Source organism: Apium graveolens, chromosome 7, assembly GCF_009905375.1.
Source record: "Apium graveolens cultivar Ventura chromosome 7, ASM990537v1, whole genome shotgun sequence".
Taxonomy (NCBI): Eukaryota; Viridiplantae; Streptophyta; class Magnoliopsida; order Apiales; family Apiaceae; genus Apium; species Apium graveolens.
Window position 1 is genome coordinate 268,070,094 of NC_133653.1, and position 23,414 is coordinate 268,093,507.

A 23,414-nucleotide genomic window follows, 5' to 3' on the forward strand; every position below is an offset into this window, starting at 1 on the left:
GAGAAAATGACTAAAGTATATGTAAATAATGCTCAGTAATGCTTAGAAAAGTTATATGTCACAAGTGGTTGCTCTCCCTTTATGGTTCAACAAAGACCCAGGTTCGAATCCTGAAAAATTCTTTTTATTGTATATTAACATACGACGGATTCCGTCGTAAGTATTCGTGGTTAAAAATTGGGGAAAAATTGAATTGACCGCCCAATACTCTATGCGACGCCGTGACAAGCAAAAACGACATTGTTTCAACTAAAACCCTAAAATAAACCGCTTTCCCCTTTTTACTTTTTGGTAAAAGTATCTCTATCTCAATTTTCAAGCTGCGGTGCGATCAGTTCACAGCTAAAGGCGATCTTGATTTCTCTTCATATCACACACTAATTGCAAAGCATCATGATTCTAACAGTCGTCGTACTCATTACAAGGTATAATCTTAATTTTCTTTTACGATTTGGTTGTTAGTTTTCAACTATGGGTCACATGCATGTATATATATGCATCGTCGTATTATCTATAGGTGTTTATACTGGGTTCTACTTGTTTCCTTTCAAAATCAACTTTTAATCCAACTATATGTTGATGGGTATGTATATCTATCACTGGGTATCTATTTATTCACTGGGTAAAATAATATTGCACTTATTTTAACTAGATATGCATGTAGTTATGGAGAATTGATGTTTTCATTAATTACTTCTTATGGTTTGTTTTGTTTGTACTGCGGTTCAGTGTTTTAGTGATGATGGCTTGGAGGATAACTGCAGGTGGTAGGGGTGTAGGTGGAAGGGCTTCTAGTGGTGGTCGTGGAAGGAGTGGTCGGGGAAGTGGCAGTGGTGGTGATCGAGAAAGGGGGAATAATAGTGGTCAGGATGGGAATCGAGGTCTTGGAACCGGTGGTGGGGGAAGTGGCAGTGGTAGTCAGGAAGGGGGGAATGATGGCACCGGTGGTCGGGGAAGTGGAAGTGGAAGTGGTGGTCGGGAAGGGGGGAATGATGGTAACGGTAATCAGGAGGATAATAATGATAATGATGAACGGGGGGGGGCAAAGATGACAATGACGTTAGGGGGCACAGTAGTGGTGCCAGTGGTGGCGGCGCAGAGGGTAGCGGTATATGTACAAAGAGAAGACGTCGGTGTCGACATAGAGATGAAGAAGAAAATTCCGAATGCCTTCTTTGGGATAATGATGGGAGGCAAATTCTTCCAGTTGGGGTGGATTCTGATCCCCGCAATCACAGGACAAGTGGATACTCTCCGGGGGGATTTGGCATATACCCTGATGTCGCGAAGGTTGTTCGGATTGCGGGTAACCAGTAAGTTTTTGCCCATCATCTTCCTCGCAGAAATTTATTTGTGTGCCTTGTTATGATTTTGTCCAAGAGTACGATTATTCTTAAGCATGCTGAAATAAATATAATAAACTGAATTCCCATTTCACGAACTGTCAGACTTTTGAAATGGTTTATAGTGTAATAGAAAATAGAAACAGATTTTTCAGTCGTAAATAAGCAGAAATTACAAGATCCTATTCCTATGCAAATTAAATATTTTCTTCAGATGACTTGAGCAGTTGAGACTAAAAGGAAGCAAGTGGTAAACTATCAGTAGATGTATGTATATATATGCTTTGGCATGCCTGAAACTCTAGTTGCATCCTGAATCTTTAAAAAATTGCACACAAAGAACAACATTATGTTACATAGTCGATCTCTAACGTCACTTAAGCGATCTGGGAAAGAGAGATCCTCCATCTCTGATTTAAAATATACAATAAAATTATCAGGTATATAAAATATTGTATTCTTTGGGTCCTATGCGACAATTTATATAATATGTCCTTGATAAGTGGTACTTGATATAGACTGATATAGTGTTTGACTAGCAAGACAATCAAACATAGATTTATGCCACATGATAGAGTTTACAGGGATTAGGAACGAACTTGAATCAAGTTCAAGTCAGCGTGGGGATACGCCATTACCGGCATGTTGTGCCCCTGTAATCTTCCCTAATATTCCACATTATTAGTTTTCAGAAGTAATAGGTCACTACTCACTAGAAGTCTAGACTCCGGAACAAAGAAAATATTTTTAGTGTAATAAATATTTGTTGATTTCAGCTTTTATTATGAACATCTCCTCATCTAGAAAGTTAGAAACTCAAGATTAACATTTGATAAGATTTTAATCTATGCCTATCAAAAATCTCTCTAACAATGCTAATCCAACTATTTTAGTTATAGTAATAACGAACCTATTATGTGAAAATAATAGAAAAATTAAGCCACTAGTCTTGGTCCTAATCTTCTGCAGAAAACTGATCTAGGGACATAATTCCAGCTGGAAAATTTTGTAGTAAAGTGCATGTTGCACAAACCCGAGCAATGTAAGTTATACAACACAAGTGGGCCTAGCAAGGAAAGTTTAGGACATTCTTTTAAGTTATATAAATACTGGTAGTTACAGATTAACATCTTAATATTCCAAATTATAATTCTGCATGAAACAGACCCCTTTTTATTACAATAATTCACACAAATATCTGCATGCAGTAGGTTATCATGTAATATCATTGCTATGTAGAACTTTATCAAGGTATCAAACTCTTCTAACACTTTAGATTTCAGTGAAGGGACTTAATATGTTAGATGTATATAACATTTATAGGATTTGAATCGGAGACGATCACAAGAGTTCTTAATATCATGTTAGGTTGTCGGCCCTCCTTAAATCTTTATGCTAGAAACGATTCTAGAATGTATATCATTGTAATTAAAATTAAAATTTAATTATTTCTTTTGAATCTTAAAATGGCTTCTTATTAGGACTAATACTGAAACTTTAGAAGGGTGAAAATTTGGCCACAGTATGCAGCAAATGAGTGAAAAAGGAACATAATTACTAGAACAAGAACACTAAAAACAATGCCCACCTAAAAATTTCACTATAACAGATTAAGGGAAATAGACAAAGGGTTTCCGAGATAAAACTAGATGCATCATAAATTAAAAAGAGTTATCAAGGATTAAGAAATTAACTAAACAATCAATATCTTAACACATGGAAGTGAGTCTACTCATCCCCTTAGAGCATATCCGACAAACTCTTTATATAGACTCTTAAATGTTAAAACCGAACCTTCTGGACCTCTAAATCAAATTGAGCATTTAAATTTAGATAAAGGAATTAATAATACACTTTCAGACATCAAGAAATTCAATGACTACATAACAAAAAATCACTAAGCAGAATGTTTCTAGAGAAATCTCTCTTTTCTTTTCATAGCTGATATCTTTATATCCTGACCTCTTGAATAAAGGTGGTACTTTGCCTTTTTTGAAAGAAAACAAGATGTATATTTGTCAAAATATCAATTATTTGAAAATGTGCAAACTATGTAATAATTAGTGGACTATACAATGGTGGAGATGGTGAATTTACTGAGAGAAGTTATGCTATCTTTATCTGTTCCTCAACTTTATCATTGACTAAATTGCTGCCATTTCAGGATTGATTATCCAAAGGCGTTGCGAAATATATTGGCGATTATTCGCATATTTTGGCCAGATGGTTGTGTTGGCATCAAAGAAATTGATAGGAAATCTCCTGGGTTCTGGAACAAGTGTATAGAGGAGTTCTTGGTATGTTGCACATCTTTGTTATATTCTTATATATTAGATTGTGTTTATTTTATAGTTGTTCCCCTTTATCTTATGCCTTATACTATATCTTTTTTTGTAGCGCTACTACACATGGGACCCGAGATTTGCCACTGAAGATGAGGCAAGGGCTTCCATACTTGTGCATATGCGAGACAAAATGCGTCGTACGCTTGCTGATGATAGGGAAAGGGCTGACGACAAGATCGCGGAAGCTGGAGGGACTTATGTAGATCATAGGCACCCATATATGAAGCCTGGTGTTTGGTCCAGATTAGCGGAGTATTGGGTAAGTGAAGAATTTAAGAAAAAGTCTGATGCTGGTAAGAAGGCTCGAGCAGCTGTGAAAGTGCCTCACACTTCGGGAGCCCGTTCATTTGATCGTCGTCGTCGGGTATATCATTTCATCATAATTCTTGACTTGCATCTCTTTCCAACTTAGCCTTAGATTTCTTACTAAATATAATACACATATGTAAATGAGCAGCCTCTTATCCCCAGCAAAGTAATATGAATGATTTCCTTTTAGTGTTTACAAAATTTATATTAATTAGTTCAGGGGAAAATCACAAAATGATAAATATTTATCATTTATTTATCATGAAATTGAAAATTTTGATTTGACTGGTTATAAATTTTCTTAACAGGATTATATGGAGTCACACAATGGCAACCTGGATTATCTTGTTGTCTATAAGGACTGCCACACTTTGAAAGACAAGGAGAGAAAGGGCGATTGGATTATTGAGGACGCCCAAAATATTATTGTAAGTTCTTTTTATAGAGTATCAATTTATAGTAGTGCCAGCTTCCGAAAAAATGAATATCAATTTATAAAGTGAGCCTTCAAAATCAAAATTATCTGATCTTCGTAAATTATTAAATTTATGTTTTTGAATTTTGATTTTTAATTAATTATAAAACTCAGTATAAAATTGCCCAGGCCTCAATAATCTCTAAAAATAGCTATATATCTAAAATTTAGTTGGTGCCTTTATGTGCTTCATTTTTTTAACTAGTTCATATGTGGTCTAGACGTCAAGTTATAGTTTACTTGCCTTCTGCCTTTAGTATATCTGAGCCTTCAAAAATCAAAATTATGTGATCTCTTACCAAAGTTTTACCACCTGTTGGATATCTTGACAAGAGTATGTGATTGAGTTGGTTGGAGAGCCGGGACGCGGAGCATTATTCCCACCATTATTCCCACCATTATTTACTGTATTGTATGGATGCCCTGCCTACAGCAAAATTATGTGCTAAGGCTAATTTATACACAGACTCTCTGATTTTGAATTTTGATTTTGAATTAATTATAAAACTCAGTATAAAATACTTCAGGCCTCAATAATCTCTAAAAAATAGCTATATATCTAAAACTTTTAATTCTTAGAATTTTTAATTGTTCAGGCCTCATAGAAGTGATTAATTAAAATGGATGTGTATTTGCATAAAATAATACACCCCTAACCATTCAATTCCGCTGTGAGTATTATTGATGTGTATAATTGTCGGCACAATTATTCTTTCTTTCGATTCAGTGTCTAATTATTTTCTTTATAGGAGCACTACATTAACATATGCGGAAAGAAAGGAGTTGATCCTAAGGTGACCCAAATTCAGAGCTGGGTAGAGGCGGTGGGTGGAGTTCGTCAGAACGTGATTCTTGGACATCCACGGGTTCGAGCCTCTGATATTTACGGTATATTTCTTTTATAGACTTGAAATGTTTAAAATACGTGAGCGTGAGTTGTTACATATAGTTTCTTCCCAGTGATAATATATCAACATTATGTTGCTATAGAGCCCGGTGCACGTCCGCCACATCCTCGGAAAGGAGAAGGAAGCTCTGGAAGATCTGCTTTGACTCACTTATAAGATGAAATGTTCATGCGTGTCGTGGATGAGACCTTGGCCCAGGCTCGAGCCAATCCCGAAGAGTATATGTTAACACCCGAGCATATTCGTCTCTTAGCACAGGGAGTGGTGGAAGGAGACTCCTCACTACCTCCGAACCATCCTATTACCAGAGAGACGCGTCAAGCTATTGTTAGGGTTGTGGTGGAGGTCCTAAATAATATCTATAAGACCGACGGACCAGGAGCTGCCAAGTTATGATCAATTTTATTTTTTATTTAGTTTTATTAATTATTTTATGCCTCGTCACTTGAAATCACTCCTGAATAATTGTTGGAATCTGGAAACAAAAAGGCCACCTAATTAACTCGAAACTTAAATAGGCCAGCTTTGCACCCACTAAAGATTAACTTGATTTCCTATATCTTGATTATTAATATTTCCTCATGCAATTTAAAATTGTAAAAAAACAGACACAAATAGGGTCCAGAAGCACACTTGCAGGGAAATACCCAAAGAGAAATATACCAAGTTTATAAAATTCTGGTGCATGCTAGCCCCCAACCAAATACTTATACATCCCTAATCATATATTTATATGATTATATAAACTTGAGGTTAGGAATTAGGATTCTTAGTTGGTAAATTTTAATTAACACAATTATATATGGACCGCTACCAGTGATCAATCACATAACCTAATTCTGATCTTCTTGTACAGATACTAGTTTTATCCATAATAAAATGATGATAAATTTTCTTGCATTACACCAAAGTTGGCATTCATACAAATAAAATAACCTTATTACCTTCCAAATTATGCGACCCCTAAGTTTATGTAAGTGTATACAAGTGTAAAAACAATTCATAGTAATTCCTCATTTTAATATTGTCTGAATATACTAAAATGTGAATCATCTTTAATATAATTTGGGATGCTACTCGTAATTCTTAATCCGGGTGCTGCTTGATGTTTAGTCGCGACTCCAAACACATGATTGAAATTAATAAATAGATACAAGCTCAGTTTAATTACTGAATTCATGTTCAGGTACGCTATAATTAACATCAACAATTCAGTAAAATAGAGTATAAGTGTTTTATTATACTTAGATTGAACTCTACCAAATCTGGGTGTCACAAGGTCTATACTCTAAGTAATAGCCAGGGTTAGCGGGTGAGGGCCTTTGTTCGAGGGACAAACCTCGACTCCAACAGATCTGCCTATCTAGTGAAAACAAGGGCAAGTGTTTTTCATTTGATTCGGCATGGATGGCAATGAGGTTGTGATTCCTTTGATTATTTTTTTAATTTTAAGTTTCTAATTCAGAATTAAATTTAGCAGCACCACTCGCATCATGTAGGAATTTATTATTTATATGATCATGTTTAGTCTTAACAATTTACTGTAATTTATTACTTGGCATGGCAGTTTGTCTCTTATTAGATACGACAGTTAACTTATTAAAGTGTGTATTATAGCGAAAGGCCCCAGCTAACGAAGATGATTCAGATGATGGTGAGATCAATGACGAGAGTACCGAGTCTGATGAAGATCGTGACATGATCAGTTCTTTTTATGATCATGTCCCTCGCGGTGGTCCAGTCATTAGGGGTTAATTTTAGCTTTATGTATTTGAATGTTTGTAAGATAACCAAGTTGTGCTTGTAAACTGAATTTGGTTTATAAACTGAATTTTAGTTTGCTTTCTACTTTTGATTGTGAATTAGTACGGATTTACGGTATAACTAATATAAATTATGTATTGTGACTTGATTGCGAGGTTTAGAGTCTGTTTTAACTTTGCGATTGCATAAGATTTTAGCAGGTTTAGAATTTAAATAGGAAGCCAAAAATGGATGGATACTGAAAAATTAGAATTTGGTTATTCTGGAAAAACAAACTTACGACGGTTGTTCTTCAAACATTCCATCGTAATTTTTCTGGAAAAACAAACTTACGACGGTTATTCTTCATATATTCCGTCATAATGTATCAATTTTCATATTTAAAAATATTTTTTTTGAATTTTCATTTCACGGCTTGTATACCCCACCTTCTAAAATATGACGTTTTTTTTGTCGTAACTTTTTAACTTACGACGAATTCTTCCATCGTAAAATTATGTTTTATCTCATTAAAAGTGGGTCCCGTAAAGTAATATCCGACATTTTTTCCGTCGTAAGTTATATACTTACGACGTTATTATTCGTCGTATTATAGTATCTTATGACGATAAATTCCGTCGTAAGTAGATTTATTATTTTATTGAGTATGTGGGCCCCGCCTTCCGAACTTGCGACGCAATTTTAACTTGTGACGAAAAAATGAACTTACTACTCGATCAAAAACGACGATTTTTTTCCGTCGTAAATGGCTCATTTACGATGATTTCAGTTTAAGAAAACCGTCGTAAATGACCATATTTCTTGTAGTGGGAGAAACAATTAGGATTGCTAAAACCAGTGTGAATCCTGTCGTCAAATATTTATCACCCAGGAATTTAAAAAGTACTCTGCAGATGTGTTTCAAACTATTCTTTTCCCAGAGTTTAAGGACCTCATATGAAGGAAATTTCTCCATTCATGCATAGTTTTGTGCATAAGATTCTATATCCAAATACCCTAAAACACTACATCCCTGTAATGAATGCCATGTAAGGATTAAACTAACATTCAAAGAATTAAGCTTATAGTTTTCTGTATAAAAATACAACTGGGATTGTTATTGAATTATGAGAATAATTCAAGACTTATAGATTTGATAACTGACACTCACAAAAACACCTAAAGACCAGGGATGTTCACCTGGTTTTTCTTCACGCACACTTAACTGGACTCCTACTAAATAAAAACTACATCAGACCAAGTCTAATACTAAAACGTACACTTTGTTTATTCATACTCAAAACAAAACTAAGTAAAACAGAACAGGAAATAAGACATGTTTAGATTAAGACCTAACATACTCCCCCTTAATCTAAACGCGTTCCAGGTTCTTAACTCTGAGCAAACTTCTCATCTTTTCAAACTTAGCAGCAGAAAGAGTTTTACTCAGTATATCAGCACGTTGTTCACTTGTACTGACATGTTTGATCACGATTAAACCCTGCTCAACACAATCTCGAATGAAGTGGTAGCGCACATCAATGTGCTTGCTTCTTCCATTGAATACCGGGTTCGTTTCTAAATCGATAGCAGACCTATTATCAATGTACAAGACAACCGGACCTGGTTTAATGTCAGTGATATAACTAAGAACCCTTTGAAGCCATATGCCTTGACAAGCTGCAGTCGTAGCTACCATTTCACACGACGAGAGTGCAACATATCGCTGTTTCTGTATAATCCAAGAAATTAAACTTTCATCGAGATAGAAAACCACCCCACCCGTACTCTTTCTGTCTTCGATACTCCCAGCCAAGTCATTGTCAGAAAACTCAGACAAAAGATAATTGCCATGCCCTTTGGTATATGTCAGACCATAATGTAATGTACCTTTCACATAATGACAGATCCTCTTTATAACATTTAAATGCAGCACAGTAGGATTCTACATATACCGGCTAACTATTCCCACCACATATACCAAGCCAGGACGTGTATAAACCAGATATCGTAAACCTCCAAGAAGACTCTTGTAATAAGTCAAGTTAACTGGCTCACCAGTTGTGTCTGCATTAATATGTAGCTTTGGCTCCATAGGATGTTTCACTGCATTACACTCACTCATTCCTGCCTTCTGGAGCACCTTCTTCACATACATGGTTTGTGTTATACTAATAAAACTCTTCCCTTGATCAACCTCCAAACCCAAATAATATGATAACTTTCCAAGATCAGTCATGTCAAATTCATTACTCCTCTCCCCTTTGAATTTGACAATACTTGCAAGAGTAGTTCCAGTGATTATCAAATCATCAACATAAACACCCACAAGTAATGACTCATGGCCAATCCTTCGAATGTAGACAACATGCTCAAAAGGACACTTAACAAAACCCAAGTTTAATAAGTACTTGTTCAACTGAGAGTACCATGCACGGGATGCTTGACGCAGCCCATATAAGGCCTTTAATAATTTATAAATTTTATGTTCTTGACCCTTGCGTATGTAGCCCTTGGGTTGTGATACATAAACTTCTTCCTGAAGAACACCATTAAAAAAAGCAGACTTAACATCAAGATGATGGTCCTCCATTCATTTTTGGCAGCGAGTGTTAATATCAGACGGACCATCTCCAATCTGGTTACAGGTGCAAAGACCTCATCGTAATCTATACCATGTTTTTGTACGTAGCCCTTTGCCACCAGACGTGCTTTATGTTTGATCACCTCCCCGTTTGTGTCCCTTTTTACTTTGAACACAAATTTTAGATCATTTTCTTTGTGTCCTTTTGGTAAATATGTGAGCTTCTATCTGTTGTTTTTCTTAATAGTGTCAATTTCCATATTCATTGCAATTCTCCAGGCTTCTTCTTTGACAACTTGTTCAAAATTTACTGGCTCATCTACTCCTGACAAGAATAGTTCATCTTCGATCTCTACTTCTTCAGTGGTGTTATAAATATCTGTAAGAAGTCTGTAGCGTTGTGGTTCACTATCACTACTGGAAACACCACTACTGAAAACACCGGAGTTGGCACTCCCTTGAGCTTCAGGTCTAGAGCTGGTACTGTCTTCGGTTTCAGGTGTCTGTGAAGAAGACATAGCTGTGATTGGTGTCATTGGAGACGACTCGTTGTCGAACACGGTTCTCTTCCAAAATGAACCAACAATTTACTCCGATCATCGAGCTTGTGCATGAAATTAGTTGGTATCTTCATGTAAGAAATACAACCAAACACTTTCAAATGGCTAACATTTGTTTTTTGACCATACCAAGCCTCATGTAGAGTGATGTTTGAAAGTCTTCGAGTAGGAAGTTTATTCAAGATCTGAACTGTGTGCCTGACAGCTTTTCCCCAGAACTTTGCAGGTAATTCCCTTTCTTTTAAAAGACTTCTAGACATGGCCATCACTGTTCAATTACGGTGCTCTACAACACCGTTTTGTTGTGGTGTGTAGGGCGCGGTATAATTTCTTGATATGTATGTCTCTTCACAGAAGGATTCAATGTTTCTGGAATAAAATTATCCTCCACGGTCAGTGCGAAACACCTGGATTTTATGGTTTCTGTTTTCAACTTGTAATTTAAACTTCTTAAAAGAAGTCAGTGCCTCATCTTTTATTTTAAGCATAAAAACCCACATCTTACGACTGTAGTCATCAACTAGTAACATGAAATATCTATTACCAGCTGGAGTAGGTGGTGAAATAGGACCACAAAGATCCCCATGTATAAGTTGTAATGCATGCTTAGCAATAAAATGAGTGAGAAGGAAAAGGCTTACGAGATTGTTTAGACATAAGGCACCCACTGCAGATTTTTCTTGGCTGATTGACTGAGGGAAGTCCACACACCATTTGATTTTTTGACATCAGATGCATTGCTTTGAAATTAACATGCCCAAGGCGTGAATGCCATAGCCATGCTTCTTCCTCCGCCTTTGTCAGTAGACAAGCTTCTTTTATTTCTTCAATCTGAATTTTGTAGAGACGATTGACAAAACATTTTACATGCATAAGAAGACGCCCACAACTGTCATAAACCCACAAACTATCCCCGTTAAGTACCACATGATTCCCTTCTTCAGAAAGCTGGCCAAAGCTGATAATATTAATTACTTCGCAATGTAGGAATGTAGTACACTCCATGTAATACTCTGATTTCACCATTTTTACAAGCAATCCTGATCGAACCTTTCCATTCAATTTTGACTAGAGAACCGTCACCAAATTTTACCTATCCTCTCACCAATTTGTCCAATTTTTCAAATTTATCACGGTGCCCCGTCATGTGGTTACTATCCCCATTGTCTAGGTACCAAGTATTTTCCTCTGTCTCCTTTGTATTAGTGTTCGCACCTTCAGTCAAAAAAATTACTTCATCTATACAAATTTCATTCATCACCATCAGAAGTGCAGGTTCATCGTCATTTGTTTGTGTGAGGTTAGCTTCTCCTTGTTGCAATATGTTCCTTCTTGGTTTTCTGCATTCGGCCATAAAATGTCCATAAGCTCCACAATTGAAGCATTTAATTTTGCTCATGTCAACTCTGTCACGTCCACCTTGATTATCTCTGATTATCTCTTCCCTGATGATAATCATTTCCAAACTATGACCCTCCCCGATTTGATTTCTTCAGCCATTTTTCGTGTGTAATCAAGAGTTTTCCACTATTATTTTCACGTTTTGACCATTCATCATCCATCAATAAGAGTTGTTGTTCTTCTCTGCTACATTCCTGTCCAGATAACCGTTCCTCATGTGCCTTTAGAGAGCCAATTACTTCCTCAACAGACATCATTCCTAGTTCTCCAAATTGTTTAATGGCTGAAGCAATTTGTAGAAACTTGGTTGGAACCGCCCTGAGCAGTTTTTTCAAAACATACTCCTCTCCAATTGTCTCTCCAAGTGCCCTGATGTTTGCAACCAGGCCATTCAATTTCATGCAGAAATTGTCTAAATTCTCCGAATCCTTCATGCTTAAGGACTCAAACTCAACTTTAAGATATTGATCCTTAGCCATCTTAACCTTCTCTGCACCCAACGACAGTGTATTAATCGCTCCCCCAACATCTTTAGTTGTTCTTCGCTCTGCAAGTGTCAACAGTAGGTCTTTTGGGATACCTTGATAGATTATGGCCAAAGCTCATTTATCCATCTTATCATCCATGTTGGCCTTTGGATCTTTGGGCTCTATTGCATCTCACACGCCGTATGCTTGCATAAAAACTCTCATTTTCATAGTCCATGCAGTGTAGTTAGTCTTCGTCATCATAGGATAACTTAAGCCGATTTGTCCTTCGTTGCTCTTACTTGATTCTGTTGCCATACTTGTCGATAGAGTGCTCACTAGGTGGAAGAATTAAACTAACATTCAAAGAATTAAGCTGATAGTTTTCTGTATAAAAATACAACTGGGATTGTTATTGAATTATCAGAATAATACAAGACTTATAGATTTGATAACTGACACTCACAAAATCACCTAAAGACCAGGGATGTTCACCTGGCTTTTCTCCACGCACACTTAACTGGACTCCTACTAAATAGCAACTACATCAGACCAAGTCTAATACCACAACGTACATTTTGTTTATTCATACTCAAAACAAAACTAAGCAAAACAGAACAGGAAATAAGACATGTTTAGATTAAGACCCAACATGCCACGGCTCCAGGCCTGTGGAACAAGAATGGGATGGTAAGGATATAGCTGTAATGGTTCAGTTGGAAGATCATGTGTAGGAATATGATCCCATGTAATCCCAGTTAAAGGTCTTCCACTTCACATAATTACTCATCCAACTCCAATCTATACTATATACATATATGTTAACCACGGTGTTAATCCCTAAATTTTGGTTATCACTTTCCATCACGACCATCGATCTTCTTCATCAAATAGTCAGAGTCGTTAGATGAAATAGTGAAAAGTACCTTCCACAAGTTTATAGGTTCAGATCCCTTCAACAACAAATATATATATTATTATAAATATACATATAAGTTCTCAGGTTTGAATCCGTTAACAACAAATATATATATTAATATTTATAAAGATGCTTATAAGTTTTCTGGTACGAATATCACCAACAATAAATATTTACATTATTATTTATGAATAAGTTTTGATCAATGATATATTATTTATACTATTTAAATTAACTTAAAAATATATTTATATAATCATTATTTAGTATTTGAAATATTTATGTAAAATTTTACTAAAATTATATAAAATAAAAATATATAAATATTAAGTAAAACCTGTGCGTGACATGGTCCGTAAGCTAGTATAGATAATAGATGGTATCAACATCCATATACGTGTGAATGTTTATGTGTATTAACAAAGAATAAAAAACGACCTTAATGATATGTCGCCTTCGTGAATGGTATGGGTTCGTCTTAACTAAGTTATTTACCATTATATAATTCATTAAGATTTAATTTTCAACATAATTATTAGAAAAGCATGAATAGTCTCCCATTAAATTGATACAGATTAAAAGTGTAGCCTAATTACTCCGCACTTTATAATCTTTTATATTATATGAAGATGCGTATTATATAACCTGACAAAAAAAGATATTATATAAAATGAGTAATACTTATCACCTTTAGTACAAAATTACATCAAGCTAGTTTAAAAAGAAAAATTACATCAAGCGAATATAATAGATATATTAACATAAATATTTCCTTATTTTAACAAAATACAAAACACATATATTATTATTTAAAGTATTTTTAAATGACCGTAGAGGTGCTTGTTAGCGGTTCAAACTCCAACTCGTTCAAATAAACTTGACTAGGCTCAAACTCGAATTCAAGCACAAACTAGTTTAGTTAAATTAGAGGAGCGGAATATGTACCGAACTCGACTATAACTTAGTTCGAACTCAAAAATTGAACTCAACTAGAATTCAAACTCGAGCTCCTTAAAAGCTACGTATAAATTAGTTTTTAAAACTTTATTTTAAGTATTTACAAATAAATATGATATAAATTTTATGTTTTTAAAAGTGTTGTTGAGTCCACAGTCCCTCTGCCTATTTTCGAACCCCTTGTTTTGGATGCTACTATACTTGACAACGTGTTCCAGTGCTCATTTCGGATATTAAAAAGCATTCTTCCTGATTATATAGGTTTTTCATTTCTGGTGGTCTTAAGGTTATGTTAGCTATCATTGTCAGCAATACTTCTTCATGTGATGGTTCAGTACAACTTCCCATTTTACTTGCATGTACCTCAAGGGTCTTTACCCCTACTGATCGTCGAGCTAAAAAATCAGGTACAAAAAGGCCCTGTAACATAAGCTCATTCTTAATTTTTTGATGACTTGGGGCGAGTCAGATGTTCCTTTTAATATTTTTAACAGGTTTTTAGAGAAGACGTTAGTCCTACTTAATTCAAAACTAGATGATCACCGTACGAGGGATAATGTTAAGTATTATTTAAGAAAAACTATTATTTAAGAAAAACTTTGGATGGTCATTATTATTTAGAAGCAGTCAAGGTTTATACATCAACTGGTGTTGCTTATGCCACTACAAATACTAGAGTTTTATTCAAAGAATAACACCCTTATTAACCTTTTTCGCAAATGCCTAATTTTTTTCATAATGAAGGTCCTCTTTTTATAAATATTGAACTATTTATTGTTGCATTACACTACACCATAAAATGCCTACTATAACACCAAAAAAACGTTGCATTAGGGGGTAAATATGTTGCTCTTGCCCCATTTTTAAGCTAAGGTAACATTTTCTTAAAGATAGGTTTTTCCATGTTGCCTTAGGGGTCTAAGGTAACATCTTTGGTGCCTAAGGCAACATCGTGTTTTAACTTGTTTATATGTTGCCTTAGCTTGCTAATGCAACAGAAAGAGAGATCAGTTGTAACTTATTTTTTATGTTACCTTAGAGTTTTAAAATATTTTTAAAAAAGTGGGACCCGCATATAGGACCACAGTGGAATATGGGTCCCATTTTTTTGTATTGTAACATTTTATAAAGCTAATGTAACACTTTGCTAATAAAAAAAATGAAAATTTGTTGTTAATATTTATGCAATCCAAAAAGCAAATTCATTAACCCAACGATCCATCCAACAATACCATTTCATAAAACTGATGTACAATTAAATGTACTATATCTAATACATCCCAAACTTCTTAATCTACTAAATACAAACATTACAAGTCTAATTTACGAGAATCGTAATTAACTCAACCAATCCGGCAGCTATCTTTAGCTATCTCCTTGAAGATCAGTCTACCAAGGCTCTTTTCCACTAATTGATATATATTGGGACTGGAGATATTGATTGTCCAGAAAATGTAGTTGTTAGCATCTGGACAAGGGCATTTACATAAGAAAGCCAATTCAATGGTGCCTGTGCCACAACAACCTCTGTTTTCTATTCTAAATCCTGCAAAGCATATCACTCAATAAGCATTCGAATTCACTCAACAACCTCATTTGAGACTCGCACACTAGACGTTTTATGTAAAAACAAGTACATGTAATGTAAGTGACTGAAAATGCAGTTGTCTTAGTAAAACTAATTCTCCCTTTGATAAGTTATGGCCCAATATATCATCATAAAAATGATACGAAGGATAATCGTAAAACAAAACACAGTTGTTACTACCTTGCTGCAGCCAAAAAACCAAGAGCTATCATCATTTCCCAACCATTGATATTGAGGCTGCCAAAAGAGAAAACATTTATTTCTTAAAATTAAATGATGATGCCAAATTATTACAGTGGAATTGTGTATAAATATATACCAGATGGAAAGGGAATCAATGGCAACCTCTGCATTCTTCATGTTCCCTGTCAAAAGAATTAGTATCATGTTGTACCACAGTTCGAGGCTGCGAAAGAAATCATATTTCTAAAATTAACACGCAGAGTTTGTGGAATAAAAAACAATGATCATGGTTTATAAATCATAATTTCTCTCTACTTTTCTAAATTAAATTCCTTCTTAATTCCGTAGTATGACCTCCAGAATGTTTACACCTATAGAATGATGTAAATATGTAATTAATACTTTAAAATAGGCAGAGAAGGTCATTCCAGGTCTTCGTGCCTCTATTAACCAATATATTATTAAGCCTTTGAACTTTGAAGCATGGATATTTCAGAAGAAATTTCAAGGTAATGTGTAATTTTATGAAGAAGGAAAAAGTTCTTGCGGACACCAGTTTATTACAACAATAACATTACCTGGTTTGCTTGATCATCTGTACAATTAGTAAATAAAACTGGAATAAGTTGAATAAGGGTGAATTAAACTTACCAGATCATAACACCTGATGACAAAGAAAGCTTGATAATAGGCCACAGATCCTTGAAGGCCAGAATTTAAAATCCTTTCCATGTATCTGGGCACCATCCACTAAAAAGATAAACTAGTTGACCTATATTCAGAATCCAAATTGCCAAAATTGTAGAAATCATGGCACCGCCAAGTCCAAATTCATATTTCACTGTTAACAGCCACGAGAGAAAAATATGGATCGTCAATGAAATTAAAGCCAAGTATGCGATTATCATACACATCTCAATCCATACAAAAAAATGCTAATTCGGTAACATGGATCGGTAACATCTATATTCTTTTCTATTTATTTTCTCTTGCTCTTACTTTTGATCCAAAATCTGAATAGAAATGAGTGAACTGCTGATGTCAGTTCAAACCTTGTGTAATATAGCCAGCACCTCGTTACACTTGTCCTTTCCAAGTACCTCGATTATAGCACATCCATGTTCTTCTGTGCTAAACCCTTCATCATCAATACCATCCTCAAGAAGTGATTTTCCAGAAGTTCCAACCTAAAGTGAATGATTATCTCATTATTAGCATTAAAGGCTATTGACATAAGATACGACATCTGGCACAATTCAACATTTTATTTCTGGTGGTTGTTGTGACTGTTGGGTTTGTAGCAGTGGAGGACCTTTGTACAAGGTGATAATTGTTGCACCTCCGACGCTAGAAATTGTTCCAAGAATTTTGGCCAAGCATTCCCTCCATAATATTAACTTTTTTCTGTCTAGAAACAATAGGCGCAAATCAAGTTATTATGCAAAAACATACTCCCGGAACCAACATTTTTTTAAATACAACTTGTTTTTAATGTATATACTTGTTTTGTTTTCTTATATTAAATTTACCTCAAAGTAGAAGCCATGACAAAGGTTATTGCAGGCACTGAGTTCTGCATAGCAGAGGCCAAGGTTGGGGATGCATAGTACAATTCTAAGATATAACATTATTGATTTGCAGTAAATCTGATCAAAGAAGAAACAAAAAGTATTAGTGAATAAATGAAAGGAATATATTGAAAATTGATAGGAGTACATAATTAGGTATATACAGACATCAGATAATGACTACACTTATTAAGTATATACAGACATCAGATAATGACTGCTATTAATAGAAGAAGAGTACATTAGTCATTTCTTTTTATAAAAAAATTGATAGGAGTACATAATTAGGTTCCAATAATCCATACAAAAATGAAAATGTCAATAAGTCTTCAAGTCCACATAATTTAACAAATTACTCCACAATACATAATTATTTATGTTTCCCGATTTTGTTCATGACAACATTTTCTATACATTTACAAGCAGATAAAAGTGACATACCTGTGAGGCTATGACTTTTTCGAACCAAATGGTAAATACAAAATTCTGGTAAGCTATACTGCAGCAAACCAATGACTGATGAGTCAAAGAAAACAGAGCAAAACATTGTAGAATATATGCAAAATATAAATAAGGCAAAATAGAGAAATAAATTCCATCTCTACAGACATTGACCACTCTTTGAGAGCCTAATATAATGCACAGGTTATATATAATTAAAAATGTGAAGTTACCACTTTGAACGTATATATACTTCTAGATTCATAGATACTCATTTGGTTCTGTGTTCAAGGAATCGATTATAACAATGTTTTAATAGCTATATTTTAAAATCTACAGGTCTGGAGCATAAGAAATTTCATTGGCATACATATCAACCAATTATGACTCTGACCATCAAAATGAAGTTGCAATACTCTATCAGAATGAAAGCAATAAGGACTTCAGTTTCCTACAAAATAAGCTGAAGTAGAGAGGGAAAAAAGAATTAAAAATAATTCAACTAAAACAAAGTCAAAGTTAACAATATTGATAATAAAGTAAGGCTTAGAAACACAGATTTGATCCATATTGTATGAATGGAGGAAGAAAAAATAGGAAATATTATATGCAGCAAGAGTTGTAGTATAAAAATGAAATCCAGATTAACAAGAAGTAAACCAACTAAGTAGAGAAAAGCTACGAATACAACCAGATTTCTCAAAAGTAGCAAAATTGTTTTCAACACCCGATATGTTGACTACAGAGGACTATCAGTCTATCACCCAGTATATAATAATTAGATTTCAGATTGGCCGCTTGTTTTTTTAAATGCTGCCTTAATTATTTACTTTTGACAAAAAAATATGGGGGTAGCTGGAACTCTTAGCTGTGAAAGTAGAAAATGTGATTAAAGTGTAATAGAATACACTAAAGTATTAATCAAGGCCCCTGTATTTGCTTTAGTAGGAGAGCTGCTTGTGCATATACACGCATTAGCCAAAACACAGGAGTAACAGGATACACTGGTGTCGGTAGAGCGACAGTAAACTGTAGTTGATTATATGTAAAAACATGGCACCAGACACTTGGTTTTGATTCATAAAAGTACACAGTATGTAAGTCTAGTCTTCTGCATTATAAAATTTTATTTAAATTTACAATGCTAAAGAGCATATGTATGTACCTGTGTTACATAACCAGTATCAAGCATCCAATCCATTGGTATTCCAAATCCTTTGTACCTAATTGCTGCTGATTCTCTCATTCTTGAGAGGTTGTAGACGTTCTAATCTACTACAAGGTAATAATAAAGACACAACAAGGAAAGTCTAGTCAATTTTAGTGACAAGTCAAGAATAGAAAGAACAATTGCAAAATGTATGAAAATATGACCAGTAATTGAAAGACATATATTGTGCACACTAATCTATAATGCTTCTATAGACTAATCCATGATGGAAGTGATAACATGTTCAGTGAGGCAATAATCTATAGACTTAACAACATAGTTACAATTGAATAGGCACTACCTTTCGAGTTCTCCTTAATTTCTTCCAGGAGAATTTCTTCATCCGATAATATATCAACATCTAAATAAGTACCAAAACTCCCAAAATACCTAAAATCGAAGGTCTGAAGCTCCAAATCCATCAACGGAGACCTGAAATCAAAGATATAGAACCTAATTAGTTGAAGTGCGAAGAAGCCCTAATTTCAACCCCAAGTACAAGAAACCCCAATTTGAAGCTCTCAAATTTGACCAGGCCGACTTAAATATGTGTAGTAAGTCATCAACGGATCGACCTGATATATATGTAGCCCAAAGTGAGAGTTGGGAAAGAGATGTAAAGCGGGGCTGAGACTGGGGGAGAGAAATAGAGAGGTTGGGGGAGAGAGATACACATAGGGGTCACCTAGTGAAAAAATGAGCTGGCATTTTGCCGCTCTGGCTAGCACAAAATATTCACTAACTAATGTGCATGTATGTTTATATCAGTTTATGTTTAATTTTTATTTAATATTTAAAATTTTTAATTTAATAAATAAATTTTGTAATCAATATTAAACATACTAATGTATTTGTCTAGTAATACTTTTTTTCTGAAAATATGTACTATTTACTTTTTGTCTAGTAATAAATTTTTAAAGATAAAAAATTATTTAATATTTAAATTAACATAAAAACTTAATATATATTTTAAATTTAATTAAACAAATTCATTATTAAAATTTTGGAAAAAACAATTTACTTATCTCGATGAATTTTACTTTTTAGAAAAATATATTGATTACTTTTATGTATTTTAAATATTTCTAGAAATGAACAATTATTTAATTTTCTTTTATATTAAAAATAATATATTTGTTTAACAATAATCTAAGATAATATTTATCCATGCATGTTGAAAAATTCAACACTATCTATCTAATACAACGCCAATGATGTAGCTAAGGTAACATTAAAATTACAATGTTGTACTAGGTCAAAAGTAGCATACCTAAGGTAACATAATAAAGCAACACTCATATGGAGGGGGTTGCGATAGGCCATTTATCGTGTAGTGATTATATTCTATCTAAAAGGTACTTCATGTTGGCAAGATGTGTTGAGGGCTCAACATCTATTAGATGCATGTTGTACTGACGAGTCTACTTTAGCTAAAGAGCTTCTTGCACTCATTACTCCGGTTGTTAATTTATGGCTACAAGGTAATTTCCCAATTTCTCTTGTGGAATTTTTTCTTAGTGCTCTATTGACTACCCTTCATAAGCCTGAAAATGGAGTGAGACGTATTGATGTAGAACCTATGTGGAGATGTCTAGTTTTCTAATTGGCGATGTAGAAGGCGAATAAGGATATTGCTGCTTAATTAGGAGATTTGTAGTATGGGGTTGGTATTTCTAGAGGTATTGAGGCGGTTTTGCATACAGTTGGTCGATTTGTTGAAACTCATTGGTCAAAAAATAATCGTTCGATGTTGTTGCTGAATTTCAAATATACATTTGATATGATTGATATAAGAAGATGTTACAAGAGGTTAGGCTCATATATTCGGTTATCTCTCCTCAGGGGGACTTTCTTTACGGGCAACCAACTAGATTTTTTGGCAACGGGATTCATCTGGTCAGTTTGTCGAAGATAACAAAGAGATCTATATATTCGGTTATCTCTCCTTTTTGCCCTTATATTGCATCTATAGATTGCAAAGATATACGATAATTGCAATTTCTCCATTCAGGCTTGGTACTTGGACGATGACACCGTGATTGGGGACTCAATTGAGGCCTCTAAGGCCTTTTCTATCATTCAATTAGAAGAACATCAATTTGGATTAGAGATGACCATCAAGACGACAAAAGTTTTCTGTCCTGGTACTGATCTCTGTATTTCTCAAGATGGGCTATTTCCTTCTAATATTGGTAGGCCTCGAGATAATGGCAGACTTCTTGGGGGAGCTTTAAGCATGAATGATGGGTTTTTTACAAAATTTGATGATAAAAGAGGATCCAAATCCATAGATTTTATGGGTGCACTAGAGAAACTTAACGACCCCCAATGTGAGTTGGTGCTTCCTAGAGGTTGTATGAGGCTAAATAAACTCTTTTATGCTTTACACACTTTCCCGTCATAATTTTTTGTAGAGGCTTCTGCTCGATTCGATGCTTTCTTGAGTAAAGTTTTATATAATATTTGACATATGGAGGACCTGGTTTTGGTTCCCCCAAATAGAGGTTAAATACCTTACCGATTCGTGTAGGCAGGTTCTGTGTGTATTATGCATGTGATGCTAGTCTATTTGCATTTGTTGCATCTCGGATACAATATATTAATTTGCAGAATCAAATATTGCGAAAATGTGATGAGCTTTCCATTGGGAAACAATTTGGTTATGGAAAATATATACAGCTTATACTCACGTATGTAGATTTGATAAAATTAACTACTAAATGGTTCGTCCTCCAAAACCAATATATTATTTGGTAAATATTTACTCTTTAGAGTGACAAGCAGCAATATTTAAGTGTTTAGGGGCTAAACATGCTCACGAATTCTACTGGCTACTCACATAGAAGGTTTTGGACAATGTATAATGTCTGATGAGAATAAGATGATTTTACGCCACAGACTTATGATCCCTTTATTTTTAGAGGGTGAACATTGTCGTTTATGCTTATCTCACATGGATATATATATATATATATAGATAGCATGGTGTTCACTCTAAAACACACCAAATTTTTAAGTATCGTCATGTCATGATCTGAGATGTATTATATGATATTTTGGAGAGCAGTGATTTCAACTAAAAATGAGGCACCTCTGAACTTTCTTACCTCTCGAGAGGATGTTAGATCGACTTTAATTTGGTATATGTACAGGTGAAATGCAGAAAAACATATTTGTATTATTACAAGAGTTTCCTGCTCACCGGTTTTGGTAATGGAGTGGCCATAGTTGGCCATACGGCAACTAAGGCAGCAGAAATAAAGTCTAACAAGAATGTAGTTGAATTTCTTATTTCTGATGCAGTTCATTTTCTGAGAAGACTAATGACAAGATGGCTGAATACGTGTTTCGACGATGAGGTTTTGCAATTTAACGAGATCTCGCGGTGCAGCTTGTTACCGTTCATCTCACACATTTGTAACTTGATTGCTTGAGTAACAAACTACTATACCCTTTTTTTACATATAAAACTAATAGACTTATATATAATATACAATTATAGATATAATATTTAATTTTGATTAACAAAAAATTTAAATTAGATTTAATTTTTATAATCCAATCACATCTGAGAACTCTTCAACCTGAACACCGGGCTTGGCTGATTGTAAACACAAGCTCTAACTGCTAAATTTATTGTACACAACACTTGTCGCTGAGCAGTTCACTGTCAACCTAATAAATTATCTCCACAATTTAGTAATGGGTGCATACAATATCAACACCATTTACTCTATAATTTAATATCTCACCGTTTTTGCAGAAGAAACCAGATATTAGTCCTATTATTAGTTGAGCGTCACACTACAACATATTTGCAATCATACAACTGTTTTTTCCGTTGTGTGACAGGTAAAGTTTCCGTTGTCTATCCAACACTCGTGTGATCGAAGGTTAAACAACAATTGTTTATACACTTGTAATAAGTGAGATTCAACAACGTTTTTAAATACTGGTTACAATCAAGAATTCACAACATGTAATCTATATTAACCATTATTAGGAAATTCTTTAAACAACCGTTTATTTATTTAACTTTTGTCTACCTAACTTAACAACAATGATTTTGTAGAAAAACCATTGTTCTTAACTTATTCCATATATTCATAAACAACACTTTATAAACTTCTTTTAACTAGTTAAAACCGTTGTCATGAATGTTTTTTGTTTAAAAGACAATGGTGTAAAAGATTTAAACCATTGCGAAGAATATGAAAAGACAACAGTTTTTAAAAGAAAAATGTGCAGTGAGACATACAACGGTTTTCATCATTTTTTAAGTGGGTTTCACACAACTGTTTACAAAATTAATCTCATTATTTAAAATAAATAAATTATAAAATAAAATGATATTATATTAATGTAATTGTTATTTCAAAATTAAAATTAAATTTATAATACAAAGATTCTCTA

The 23,414-nt window shown here is 34.3% G+C and overlaps 2 protein-coding genes and 1 long non-coding RNA gene across 7 annotated transcripts; 1 reads left to right on the forward strand and 2 right to left on the reverse strand.

Moving 5' to 3' along the window:
* The first annotated feature begins 742 nt into the window (after positions 1-742).
* LOC141674924 (uncharacterized) lies at positions 743-5,863 on the forward strand. The gene is made up of 7 exons (XM_074481624.1): positions 743-1,001; positions 1,049-1,313; positions 3,508-3,640; positions 3,741-4,052; positions 4,306-4,425; positions 5,222-5,360; positions 5,463-5,863. The coding sequence occupies exons 1-7, from the start codon at positions 743-745 to the stop codon at positions 5,534-5,536; spliced, it is 1,302 nt and encodes a 433-aa protein (XP_074337725.1). The 3' UTR covers positions 5,537-5,863.
* A 5,870-nt stretch (positions 5,864-11,733) lies between these two features.
* LOC141674925 (uncharacterized) lies at positions 11,734-12,147 on the reverse strand. The gene has a single exon (XM_074481625.1). It carries the CDS (start codon positions 12,145-12,147, stop codon positions 11,734-11,736), a length of 414 nt encoding a protein of 137 aa, XP_074337726.1.
* A 3,081-nt stretch (positions 12,148-15,228) lies between these two features.
* Positions 15,229-19,714, reverse strand: LOC141672641 (uncharacterized). 5 transcript variants are annotated; one of them, XR_012555640.1, is made up of 11 exons: positions 19,577-19,714; positions 19,303-19,433; positions 18,957-19,063; positions 17,792-17,849; positions 17,312-17,428; positions 17,095-17,190; positions 16,782-16,969; positions 16,434-16,623; positions 15,919-16,005; positions 15,780-15,836; positions 15,229-15,557 (listed from the first exon to the last, which is right to left on the reverse strand). It is a non-coding gene; the product is annotated as an uncharacterized LOC141672641 (long non-coding RNA). The 5 variants fall into 5 exon arrangements; XR_012555642.1 differs by having other exon boundaries at positions 16,835-16,969; positions 19,303-19,646; XR_012555641.1 differs by having other exon boundaries at positions 15,919-15,964; positions 19,303-19,646.
* Positions 19,715-23,414: the final 3,700 nt, after the last annotated feature.

Bases quoted from the DNA above. Each gene is read 5' to 3' on its own strand.
- LOC141674924 (XM_074481624.1), top strand. From the start codon at position 743: ATGGCTTGGAGGATAACTGCAGGTGGTAGGGGTGTAGGTGGAAGGGCT. The intron at 1,314-3,507 runs GTAAGTTTTTGC...CTGCCATTTCAG, and splicing joins GTTCGGATTGCGGGTAACCA to GATTGATTATCCAAAGGCGT. The intron at 3,641-3,740 runs GTATGTTGCACA...CTTTTTTTGTAG, and splicing joins AGTGTATAGAGGAGTTCTTG to CGCTACTACACATGGGACCC.
- LOC141674925 (XM_074481625.1), bottom strand. From the start codon at position 12,147: ATGGCTAAGGATCAATATCTTAAAGTTGAGTTTGAGTCCTTAAGCATG.